The sequence below is a fragment of the Typopeltis vanoorti genome, chromosome 1 (assembly GCF_054136105.1).
Source record: "Typopeltis vanoorti isolate ZY-2024b chromosome 1, IOZ_Tvanoo_1.0, whole genome shotgun sequence".
Classification (NCBI taxonomy): Eukaryota; Metazoa; Arthropoda; class Arachnida; order Uropygi; family Thelyphonidae; genus Typopeltis; species Typopeltis vanoorti.
The window spans coordinates 24104505-24117817 of NC_143549.1; the positions used below are offsets into that span (position 1 = coordinate 24104505).

The 13313-nt window shown below is 33.7% G+C and overlaps 1 protein-coding gene across 1 annotated transcript in view; it reads right to left on the bottom strand.

Annotated features, from left to right (window-relative positions):
- The window catches only part of HUWE1 (HECT, UBA and WWE domain containing E3 ubiquitin protein ligase 1), a 1068888-nt gene that overhangs the window by 686778 nt on the left and 368797 nt on the right, over positions 1-13313 (bottom strand). Inside the window, exon 36 of the mRNA XM_090396304.1 lies at positions 4834-5073. Within this exon, the coding sequence (XP_090252430.1) occupies positions 4834-5073 (240 nt within the window). The remainder of the gene's footprint in view (positions 1-4833; positions 5074-13313) is intronic.

A 13313-nucleotide genomic window follows, 5' to 3' on the forward strand; every position in this document is an offset into this window, starting at 1 on the left:
CATTTTTAATATGATATTGCCATAGATGCCATCTGTTCACGCCTCTAATCTTTCTCAGGACTCTCATATCTGCGGTCTCTAGTCTTTGGTCAAGTGTTTTACTTCTGATCCAGCTCTCAGATCCATAAGTTAAAACTGGTTTGAACACTGTCATGTATACAGCTAATTTAGTGTTCCGGCTAATTTCTCTCTTATTCCATATGAATTTATTCAATTGACTTCCCACCATACCAGCTTTGCTGATTCTGTTGTCTATTTCTATATTTAATTTACCATCTTCAGTAAAAATCGTGCCTAAGTAGCTGAAATGTTTTACTTGTTCCACAGGGTCTCCGCTCACAACACAGTTGATATTTTCAATGATTTTGTCTATTTTCATTGTCTTTGGCCTTTTATTGCTGACCTTCATACCATATCTATACAACACAGTTACTCAATTTAGTCAGGGAATCTTGCAGACTTGTAGCGGATTTATTTAGAAGTATAACATCATCCGCATAAAGCAAAGAGCTGACATTAACATCTCCAATTTTGATATCAGGTTTAATACCACTTTCCTTCATAATGTGATCCATATAGATAATGAATAACAGAGGGGATAATGTACATCCTTGTCTCACACCAGATTTAACATTAACCATCTTCTTGTACTTCCTTCAATTCTAACTGCTGACTTACAACTCATATAAAGACTAAGTATTGCTTGATATAATGCCCCATCGACACCATATAACTGCAGCATATTGAATAGCTTCTCTCTTGGCACCTTGTCATATGCCTTTTCCAGATCGACAAAACTTAAATACAGATCTTTGTTATATTCCCATACTTTCTCGACTATTTGTCGTAAAGTGAAGATCTGATCCTGACAGCCTCTATTTGGCCTGAATCCAGCTTGTTCTTCACCAAGCTTTTCTTCCACAATTCTTCTGAACAGATTCTCAAGAATACTTGCATAGATCTTGCAGGAACACTCAGTAGGGAAATACCTCTGTAATTCTCACATTGTTTTATTTCCCTTTTTATATATGGGTACTATGAGAGCTCTACTCCAATCATCGGGAATTCGTCTCTCTGTCCAGGCTTTCTGAACTATGCAGTGCAGCCACTGTAAGACTTTTATACCACCATACTTCAGCATTTCTGGTCGAATATCATCTACTCCTGCTGCCTTTCCACATTTCAAGCCTTTGATGGCTTTTTCTACTTCAAGTATGGATATGTATTCCTGACTGCATGCCTGGTCAGTGTTTTTTTATCACTGTGCTGTCATCACTGCTTGTTTCATTTAGCAGTTTTTCAAAGTAATTACTCCATACTTCAAGGATATCTTTTTCTCCTGTTTTCATGTCACCTTTATCATCTCTAACTCCTTTTACAGCACTCTTTCCTCCATTCCTAAGCTTCTTCAACAACCTCCAGAATATTTTGCCACCTTCTTGATATTTATATTCTATATTATATTCTTGCCAAAGTCCTCCCATTACTTTTGTTTAGCTAGTTTTACACACTGTTTAGCTTTCTTACATTTGTCTCTGTATTCTGTAAGAGTAAAAGCTGACTTATTTGCCAGGATCTTTTGATATGCTTTCTTCTTTTCCTTCACTGATCCTTTAACTTCCTGAGTCCACCAGGGAGTTCTGATTTTTTTATCCTTGCACACAACCTCACCACATGCCTCTCTGGCAGAATCAATCAATGTTTTCTTCAGAGTTTGCCACTGAATCTCCAAGGTTTGATTCCTGTTCTCAAACTCTTTCATTTTCTTTTCAGTAATCTTTCTGTATTTTAGTCTACAGTTCACATCTGAGAGCTGCTGAACTTTTATTCGCTTTAAAACTTTCTTACATGTTATTCTTTTCAATATGAAATTCAATTTTATCCTGCTCAAGACTAAATAGTGATCACTTCCAATTTCAAATCCTCTGTACACTCTGGTGTCCTGCACCAGGGAGAAAACATCACTATCAATAATAACATAGTCAATGAGACTTTTCTTATTACTAGTCTCTTCTCTCCATGTGAATTTGTGCACATTTTTATGTGGAACATGGTGTTAGTAATAACCAGTCCATGTCCTGAGCAGAAATCCAACAGATATTTGCCATTATTATTAGCTTTGCTCTTTTCTCCAAATTTTCCCAAAATATTTTTGTATGTCTCACAATCATTAATTATACTCTCACAATCATTAATCATACATCTATACCAAATTCTATGAAATTTAATGGTGTTTTCTTCTATATGTACAGTTTCCACAAAGATTTCCACATGATAATATACGCATGAGGTATGACTTCTTGTATTCATAAATACAATGTTGTAACCAATTCTTCTGCATTCTCCCTGAATAATGCTCATAACATGTTGAGCAAAATATATAGAAGTTATAGTTTTTTTTTTTTTTTGTTTTTTTTTTTTAACATATGTGAAGCTGTTATTTAAAACATTAACCATTGGGGACCAAAAGATAAGGTGAACTACAGTTTTAATTTTCATGAGTAGAGCAAAATGAACAAGTTTATGGGCAGCATACTGATAACATTATGAATGTTATACAAATTAAATTGCAATATGTTTCTGGAAAAAGTTACATATTTCCTAAGGGTGCAGTTAAGGAATTAATCTACAGTGCTTACAGAAAATATGTGGAGAGACATTTCAGTATGGAATATGCTCTACCTGAACTGTGATGTGACTCTTACAACTTTGTACCATGCTTAGCACCAAGTGATTCAGGAGTTCTTGAGGCAAACTGGCTCACTCCTCCTTCAGAGCAAGGATAAGGATTTGTTTCTAGGAGAAGAATTTCGCATAGCAATTCATCTCCCCATTGCATCCCAAACTATTCTATGGGGTTGAGATCTGTAGAGGGTATTGTGGCCACTTGATTCAATTAATATCCTTGGTCTCCAGAAGTACCTCCACAGCTTGTGTATGATGTGGTTTGGCAACACCATCTATAAAAATGAATTCTTCACCTACAGCAACACAGAACAATTGAAAATGAGTTTGAAGAACTTCAATATTGTTCACCATAGCACCTTTTTCCAGAACTTGTAGTTCGGTGTTTCAATTAAGCATAATGCATCCCCACCCCATGATCCCACCACCACCACATCTATCCCTTTTATGAAGAAGATGCTCATGATGGTAAGCAGTACCACTTTCACACCAAATCAAGTGTAGTCTAGAATCAGAGGAAACACTAAAATTGCACCTGTAAAGATTACATCAGTGCACTAGTGTCTTGTATGATTTTTATGGATAACATCTAAAAAACATTCTCTACGATAAGCTGTGGTGAAAGGGATGCAGACTACAGGCCTTTGCACATATAGGCCTACTGGTTACAGATTACTTGACACAGTTTAAGATATCTGCATACCTGTGCTTGAATGGAGAGCGCAATTGCAGGATGACCTGCAGTGGTACATCGATTACGTTTGGCTGTTATAAGAAAAAAAATCTGTCTTCACGCTCCATGGTAGAGGAAGGGACCTATTAGCAAATGTCTGAAACATTCTATTGGTTTGGAACACTGCTCAGGGCTTGTAGCACATAGAACTGTAATATCCAACATTTCATAGTTTTATTCTTCTATTCACTGCTGTGTGATATATGGTATATGAGGAAATAACAGGACAATAGTACTGTTATTCCTCCATATTGTTTTGAAACCTGTGATTAAAAAATAATTTGTTCAAAATTAATTATCTGTACAAAACTAAAGCAATATTTTTCCATTTCAGCTTTCACTTGTTTCATTGAATTCTTTGACATGTTGTTCATCCACGATACCCAAATATTTATATTCAGGACCACTTTCCGTATCCTCACTCAATTTATATCCATCACATCCCACTTTATTACTAAACCGCATATATAATACTACTGTTTATCCAACTACATCAAGGAAGGCTATGTTATTGAAGGGTTGGATAATTGAAGTAAAATTGCACGGCGTTGTACTAGAAGTTCATTGATGCATTGTTTGGATAATTGAAGGATAGATAAATGACATTATTGTATTTATACCTCTTTAAACAAGCAAGGAGGAAGGAAGAAACAAGGAACACTTATTTCTCTACCTACTATTCCGCAATTTTAATACTTAAGTGACACATCTTTATCAGAAGATAAATACATGGAGTATGATCCATCATTAAAAACGACTGAAATTTAAATAAATGATATCACAACTTTTGCAATTGTATTTCTCTCAATCTCTTCATAAAAAGTAGTAAAGAGATTTGATTGGTTGGTCCCATATGAAACTAAACTGCATGCTGTTCAATGAGTCATATCTTACAAGGAACTAGAAAAGTTTTAGAACTAGATACAGTAACAAACTTTTCCATCTACTACATGAACAGTCTTTCAAAATCTTATTTGCATCATTATTACATCAATTTCTATTCTATTTGTTGGACAAGTGGTAATGTGTCTAAAATAAGCATAACAATAAAGACTTGGTAATTACCATTGCTCTTATCTATATCACTCAAAGAGTATACTAAACATTATATTAGCCTGGACTTCAATATTAATTTATTATTGATAATGTTCCTGCATACATTAGAATAATGCAAAGAAAGGGATGACTAACCTTCTGCTGATTCTTAATTACAAGTATTTTAGATAATTTTAAGATACCAACAGATTGTAATGCATCAAGTAGCTACTAGAATCCTGAATGCATTGGGGAGGGGAGCGTTTACACCCACCAAAGGTATTTGTTATAATAATAAGCTTAATCAAATTCAAAAAGTAATCTACCCAAAATGCAATCGTAAGTAAGAGAAACAATTCATTTTACAAGAAACTACATACTTCTTGTAGAAGTTCTCTTAGCATCCTATCCCTCCATCCATCTCCATTACGAGATACTACAGCTACTAATAGATCACAAGCTCTATAAACTGTATCTGGTAATGTATCCAGTAGCCGCAAGCAGCCGGGCAACATTTTTTCTGTGAAGTCATCTATAACCTGAGAGGAAAGGGGTTCTTCAGGTTGTTGTTCTTGCTGTGGCTCTTTCTGGTCTTCTGCTTTTCTTCGTTCCTCTTCTTCCTATTTTGAAATAAATGTAAATAGTATTATACAGATAAAATATATGATACACAAACACTAACATAATTGGAGCATATAGAAGTGCCATAAATCCACCCAACCACACATACGCAAATAATCACACAATTTCCAATAACTTTTTTGAAAGTCAAAACACTGCATGAAGATTGGTTCTAAATTACCCAAAGCAGGAAAAAAATAATAATAATAATAATACTGAAACAGAAGCAAAACCCAGATGCAAACAAAGAATATGTGACTAAATACAGCCAATGACTTAAAAAAAATAAAGAGAGTAACAAAACGGGAATAGTAATATGTATTCTACAGTTATAGTTCAGAGCAGAATCTATAGAGCAGGTAGATGCTAGTATGAACTATAACGGCAATAAGACACAGCATAACAATGTGCTTAGATTGCTAAAAAAATAATTCAAAATATAACTGAATGGACACTAGTATCCTATCAAGGAATCCTTAGGGGTGAGATAAGAAAAAAAAAAGTTAATTCAGAAAGTTAAGATAACTTATCTTAGAATGAGTACTCCAGACTTTAGGCAAATCAATACAACAATACTTATGAGATTAGGAGAATGTATTGTAAAATTCAATGTGGTGAAATTTTATATAAAGATTTTCCGACATTGATTTTTATAGAGGTTATAAATCATGTGAAAAGAAAAAATTGTGAGTACTGTTTTTTAAAGGAGAAGTGCTGATTGAAAACTTGTAAAGCTAACTAACAAAAAGAATGATATAGAAATTGCTCACAAAATTATAAAAATATTCAAAGGGTAAAATTGTGCATTATGTTGATTTGATGTAAAAGAATGTTAAAAGTAATTCTGCCTTAAGGGGATTAGACAAGATTGTGTTGATTACTTGAAAGTAAACAAAAGTATTGAAGGTCATTCAGATGTAGAGATTGTTGTCACCAAATCTGAAGGTCAAGACAACAGTGACGTCAGTTATTTACAGAAGATTCGGGGTTCACCGACCCTAAAAACAAGGAGTTTTTGAATCATATAAAACAGGTCTTGAGAACCGAGGGGTGTTTAGTTTTTCGTTTTGCTGCATTTCGTCGGTTTGTGACCCCTAGGCACAGGGAAGACCCAGGAGAGGCAGATCATTCTACAGAGATAAATTTTCAGTAGTGGAACATACCACGTGTGACCAGATATGCAGCACCACTAATAGGTCTAAAACTGATGTTAGCTATGCTACAAATCCTGGAAGAGGACTACACTAGGATGACTGCCAAAAGCCATTCAGCAAAGGATAAGAAATAGGACTGAGGAAAGGAGTCAGCAGAACCACCACAAATCTTCAAGACTGTTGGGACTGTATACGTTTCTACGAATTTGTGAGTAGATTCTCATATATTAACACTGAGATGGTTATTAAGAATTGTATGCCCTGAACGTAGCTTTGTTAAAATAACTGCATAAGTCGCTATAAGAAGTAATTGAGGCTGAAAATTAGCTAGTACATTTAATGAGAAGAATGTTAGGATATTGATTGTAACAGCCAAGTAATTGCCTAGATTTTGTAAAGCAAGTTATTCAAGCATTCTGAATTGCAGGTCTAAATTGTAAGATTAAGATTTAAGTTTAAAATAGGCATTAGAGATAAATTGTTTAATGTGTATCATATTGTATAGTGCCTAAAGTAATAAACATGTTTTGTTTATTAAAACTATAGCCTGATCTTTGGCCATTGGTCAAAGATCAGGCGATAGTTTTAAACTGTCTCAAAAAAGTAACTGAACCTCTGTGCTTAAATTAGAGAAGTTGCCATGACTGACTATTTAAAGAATTATTTTTAGAAAGATCTTTATAAGTGTTATAATTATTCTTTCCATGCTATAACATTAATTGAGGGCGGCGCAGTCGAAAAACAAATTTTCCCTGAATTATACCGCATGGGAAATAGTTAACTGTGAGTTGCCTATTCTAGAGGCCTTTTCACTAACAGCGAGAGAGAGAGAGAACTTTTCACCTTATACTTGTAGGAAGTATAAGGGATCACAAGCAGGGACTAAATTAATTGGCTTAAGTTAGAACAAGGTAATGAATACTTAACAGAGAGTATTAAAGTACACAAAGCAAAGATAACAGAAAAAGAGTAGAATTAATACAAAAGGCAAAACCAGCCGATATACATATATATATACAGGGTGTTCGGGATAAATTTGACATATTTATAATTAATTATATTTTTCCGTAAGTTACATGTATTAACACACACTTCTCTTCATTTAAAAGTTTGGACCCTTCTTCATTCATATACAAGATGTCAGAAAGGATGGATAGCTGGAACCCACCTGAATCATGGAAGAGAATAACTTGTATCATGATGATTCGTGCCCGCCATCAAAATAAGGATATTACGACTGCTGCCCAATGCTCCCTGAATACAGTAAAAACAATCAGGCATGAACTAGAGACTTGCAATGGTGACTACGACGATGTAGCAAGAAGAAAGATCCCTAGCAGACGATCTGATTGCGTTCGTACAGCAGAATTCCTCGCAAATCTGCAGGAACAGGTGTTGAAGAACCCTGGCATTGGAATTCGGGCTTTGTTCGTGGAGTTGCTAACTGTAGTCAAGCCCTGGATAACAAGGGTAGCCAATGGTAGGCCGTATGTATGGCAGCAGGATTCGGCCCCTTGCCACACCTCTGGGAAAAGTCAAAAATGGTTGCCTGAAAATTTCTACGACTTCACCAGTCCAAATGTTTGGCCTCCAAACTCCCCAGACGTTAACCCCATGGATTATTTTGTATGGGGCGCAGTTGAAAAAGACACCAATCGCACTTCCAGTAATACAAAAGCCCAGTTAATGGATAAAATTAAAACAGTTTTTGCGGACCTTCCCAGGGAGACTGTAGCATCAGCTTGTTCGAGGTTCCGAAGCAGAATTGAAGCTGTGATCGATGCTAATGGTGGTTATTTTGAGTAAATCTTGTTGATAGTATTGTAATTAACTCTGCCTGTAATGTATTTTTGTCAATTCATTAAATTTAATAGATACAAAGAAGATTTTCTTTTTCCTTACGAAACTGTCAAATTTATCCCGAACACCCTGTACATATATATATACATATATATATATATATATATATTGAGGAAGAATTAATTAATAAACGTAATATTACAGTATCATAGCTGATGCTAAAAATAATTTCCCAGTTATTAATACGCAGCACAGTTTTTTAGACTTTAATGAACAGAGTTATTATTATTCCACAGAACACCTCCATGAATTGCAAAACAATCACAAGAGACCCAAACAATCCATGCAATATCTATCATACATATCAAGAGTAAGTTATTAGACATTTAATTTTTTTTTAAATATTGGCTTCGAACACATAAGAGAAAACAAAAGACTATTACTGCTATACGTTTTGCATGAGCTTTATTCATGGAAAAGGCAGAAGAATTATAATCAACACTTAAATTATGAATATAAGAACAAGTTATACAGCATGCATATAACATCATGCGTCTTATTCGCAGATGTACAATAGGAGGAAACACTATCAGAGTTCAGGAACGTGGGTATAGATGTATAATTAACTAATTTTAAAAAAGTATGTATATACAATTAACAGCAATCCAATTAATAGGGGTTCAAACGATCAAAAAAAATGATCAAATTTCGAGCTACTCTAATGTTGCATCTTGGTATGGTTCCAGTGAACTCTATGTCAGTGTCATACAAACAAGATCTGAACCTTCAGATTCCAAAAACTTCACAAAAAATAGATATTATCAAAAGCTTTGTACATCGGGCACACACATTTTGTTCTTCTGAGCCTCTTCTAATAGAAGAATTAAATGAAATAAAACTTACTTTATTACTTAATGGATACACCAAGACTTTGATAAAGAAATATTTGATACTTATCTCTTTTGCAGATTGCAATCTGATATTGAAAGGATCAGCATACCCAACCTTAAAGGAACATCTGAACAAATAACAAGAACACTTTGCAGATATTTGTATCTGGAATTTGTCATCTTTCTTACCATCTATCAAAGATACATTATCACTTTCATCCTTGTTTGGTGTTTATCAAATAACCTGTTATTGTCATCTTTGGTGCTTTGGACAGACTGACCATTCTGATGCTAATTATTAGAATCCAAGAATAAACAAGATTTTTGGGATCTGAATGTTCAAGCTTCTTATGCCATCAACAGAACCAAACCAAGATGCTACACTACAGCAGGTGCAAATCTAATCCCCTATTTTTTCAATTCTGTATGCTTATCTCTAAATTTCTGGAAATGAAAACTGTTTATTGTTTATATTTTTTAATTAATTACACACCTATATTTTTAAATTAATTAAACCCACGTCTCTGTATACTAATAGATATACTCTTACTGCAGCTGCGACCAAACACATTACATACATGCAGTATAACTCGTTCCTATAGTGATAATTTAAATGTTGTTACCAATACTTCTGTTTTCTCCCTGAATGAATCTCATGACATATTGAACAAAACATATAGGAGTACTAAATTCTATTTAGTTTTTTCTTACATGTGTTAAGCCACATTTAAAATAATTATACTATCATACCTCTCTTGAATCATTAAAAGAAAAAAAAAGTACTCACTACTGACCGAAACATATTCCATATATTCACCATTCTATAAGTAAAAATTCTACATCTCACACCTTTATTAACTCCACTCTTACCCAATTTTAAGGGACAACCTCTTAAGATACTGATAAGTCAAGTGCTGAAATATTTCCTTTAAATTAATCCTCTGTAAATATCCCCTCTTTTTTTGGCTACCAACCAACTTTCGCAACACCAACCCTTAATCTATTCTCATAGGGAGCATTCCAAAGATCATTCCCCGTTTTGGTCACACCTGGATCCTCTCCACTGCTCCATCCCCAAGAAACCCAGGTGACCAGACCTGAGAACAGTAATCGAGATTAAGTAGTATTAATGCTTTTTAAAGAATAATAAAAATTCCTTTATTTCTACTTGATAGTATTCTCCAATAATCAAATAATCCTGTGAGCTACAGCTACAATGACCTGCTGTAGAAATGTGCCTTAAACTTCATATTTAAACTCCAAATTTCTGGTTTCAATATCCTGGAGTACAGGTCCCTCAGTATGGTACGCAGCTTGTAATCTTTGTATCCCAAAATGTACCATATTTTTCGATAGATAACGTACACCCCCAACTTTTTCATCACTCCTTTTGATGTATAGATAACTCGCATGCGCCAACTAGTGGTAGAGTTAGGAAATACAGACAGAGTTTACATACGAGGAAATGTACTATGAGGTTTAGAAGGTGCTTGTGGCCAGCCATAGGAAAAAAAACTTTAATTGGGTAGTTAGTGAAAGAGCTAAAGGTATGAGAATATCTGTCCTTGTGTTGCAGGAATCTAAAAGAATTGCACAAAACTATAATAATATAAAGGATTTCAACAGCTTTTCTCTTAGCAACTTCTCATATATGTTTTCTAGCTCTACAAAACTTAAATACAGATTTATGCTATATTCCCATTATTTGAATATTTCAGGTCAAATATCATTTACTCCATCTGTGTGCAATTCCATATTTCAGGTTTTTCATAGCTTCTCCACTTCAAGTATTCATGATTGCAATCTTTCCAAGTAATTACTCCAGATGACTAGAATATCTTCAGTTCTAATGTTTCCTTCATCACCTGGTTCCTTTTATGGTACCCTTTATTCCATTTCTAAACTTTTTCATCAATAAACCCCACAATAGTTTGCCACATTCCTGATATTTATTATGCATTCACCAAAGTCTTCCCATGTCTTTTGTTTAGTTTGTTTTACATAGTGCTTCCAGACATTACATTTTTTTTTCTATATTCTCTAAGAACAAAAGTTGACTTACTTTCCAGGAACTTTGATGTTTTCTTCTTTTCCTCGACTGCCTCTAATTTTTAAGTCCACTGTAGAATTCTTTTTTTTTTTTTTTTTTTTTTTTTTAAATCCTTGCATCCGACTTGACTATATGCCCATCTGGTTGAATCAATGTTTTCTTCAGGGTTTGCCAATGAATCTCCAAAATTGGTTCTTTTCAAATTTTAATTTTTTTTTTTTTTACTTGAATAATGTTTATGTATTTTGGTCCTCAGTTCACATCTGAGAGCTGCTCCACTTCATGGTGATCACTTCCAATTTCAAATTCTCTGTATACTTTTCTCTCCTGAACCAGTTAAAACACAGGATCATCAAAAATAACATAATGAAACTTTGCAGAGCAATTGTAAACAGTGGGTTTACAATTGTAGTGGTTCTAAGGAAATTTAGACATATTCAAGAATGTCATGGACACATTACTGAAACTGTAAACTAATTTTTTAAGCATAAACATTATTATAACTATTAGAATTCAATGACTGGTTGATATACAAAAGATTGCATCCAATTCATGTGAAAAAACAAAAACTATATTCTGCTTTATGAGTCAGATAAGTCTGGTGAGAAAGCCACCAGATACACACAATTGTATTTTTTTATTTCAGAAAAAAATAAAAAATACACACAATTTACAGTTGTGATATTATTATTATCTGACACCTCCAGGGAGTCAAGGACTCATTGGGGAAGCTATATATCACCCAAACCAGTTATACTTCCCTTAAATGCATTCTCATTAGATGCACTCACTACCCGTAAGGGAAATCATTTCACTCGTGCACTGCTCTCTGTGAGAATAACCTAGTTTAACCCCTTTCTTGACTGCAAACCGTATTTACTATATACTAACAACCGTATATATTTATCTAACATACAGATAATTTATTTAATATTATACAAATATTTTTTCTTTGGTTTATTGAATTTACACTGAGGTTCACATTAAACTATTGAAAAATCTGCATCCAGTCTAGTGGACTGGAGTTGTGTGTCCCAGATCTAAATGGTCTATTAAGTTTCTAATGATATAGAATTAGATTGCATTGTATAATAACATACAATAATCATATTAATGTTACATCAGTTATCCATAGAACTCAATATATCTTCTTCTTGGCTTTGCATATTAGGCAACTGTTTGCCTGTAACATTTCAAGTGTTTAAAAAGTCTTCTGCCCATTTCTCCCTTGGTCTTCCTCTTGATCTGTGTCCCTTTGGTTTACATTTCCAGGCAATACAAAACCATTTATCTTCATTCATTCTACATGGTTTTTCCAGTTCTTTCTATAGTTTGTGGTGTCTTCTGTTATGCTAATTATGGTTATCTGTTTTCTTATTTCTTCATTTTCTATCTTGCCTATTCTTTTATAGCCTCTGAGCAGTCTTAAGAACTTCATTTCTGCAGCTTCCACTTGCATTTTATCTTGTTCTCAAGTCCATGTTTCACTACCATATTTCGGAATTGTCTATTATTTTATGTAGTTTTATATTTAGGTTGTTCTAGACATCTGTTTACTGAAGTGCTTGTTCAAAGTTCCAATGAGTGATTGGAATTTTTGCTTTTTATATGCAATGTCAATTTCTCCATTGGGGGCTTATGTAATTTCTTAGATATTTAAATTTCTTCACTTGTTCTATTACTTTGTTGTGGATGACTAGTTTGTTTGCACCTTTTAATTTCTATACCTTGAAATGCTATTGATTGTTTTATTTATTGAGATTTTCATGTCATACTGTTCTATTGTTTTGTTCAATATACGTATATTTTTCTGTAACTGGTCTTCAGCAAAAATAACCATCAGAATACAAAAGGCTGGTTAATTATTTATTTCCTATTTTAATTCTTATGATGAAATTTTTTCCATATATAAATGTGTGTATGTACGTGTGTTTTTCGGTATTTCATTATTAATTTTAATATAGCTTACTTTGGTTATATTTGCTGCTGCTTTGGTGATTTTAGGTAGAGCTTACAATTCACACATATATTAAGTTTGATCTGTTAATTTGATCATATGCTTTCTCATAATCCAGGAAGGCCGTTGGTAGGATAAATTCTATTATTTTTTCTATAATTTGTTTGAATGTATACATAGGATCTGTGCAGGATCTTCCTTTCATAAAGCAACATTGTTGTTGTTCTATAATTTCCTCGGCCCATGGTGTTAACTCAATATATATGCTCTTATAAATCCTGCACATGTATTCTGTACTATGAATAACTGCTATAACAAAATTTGGCACCAATTAAAAATGCTATGCAAATAGTAAAATTAAAGATAGAAACATGGAAAACCTTACAGA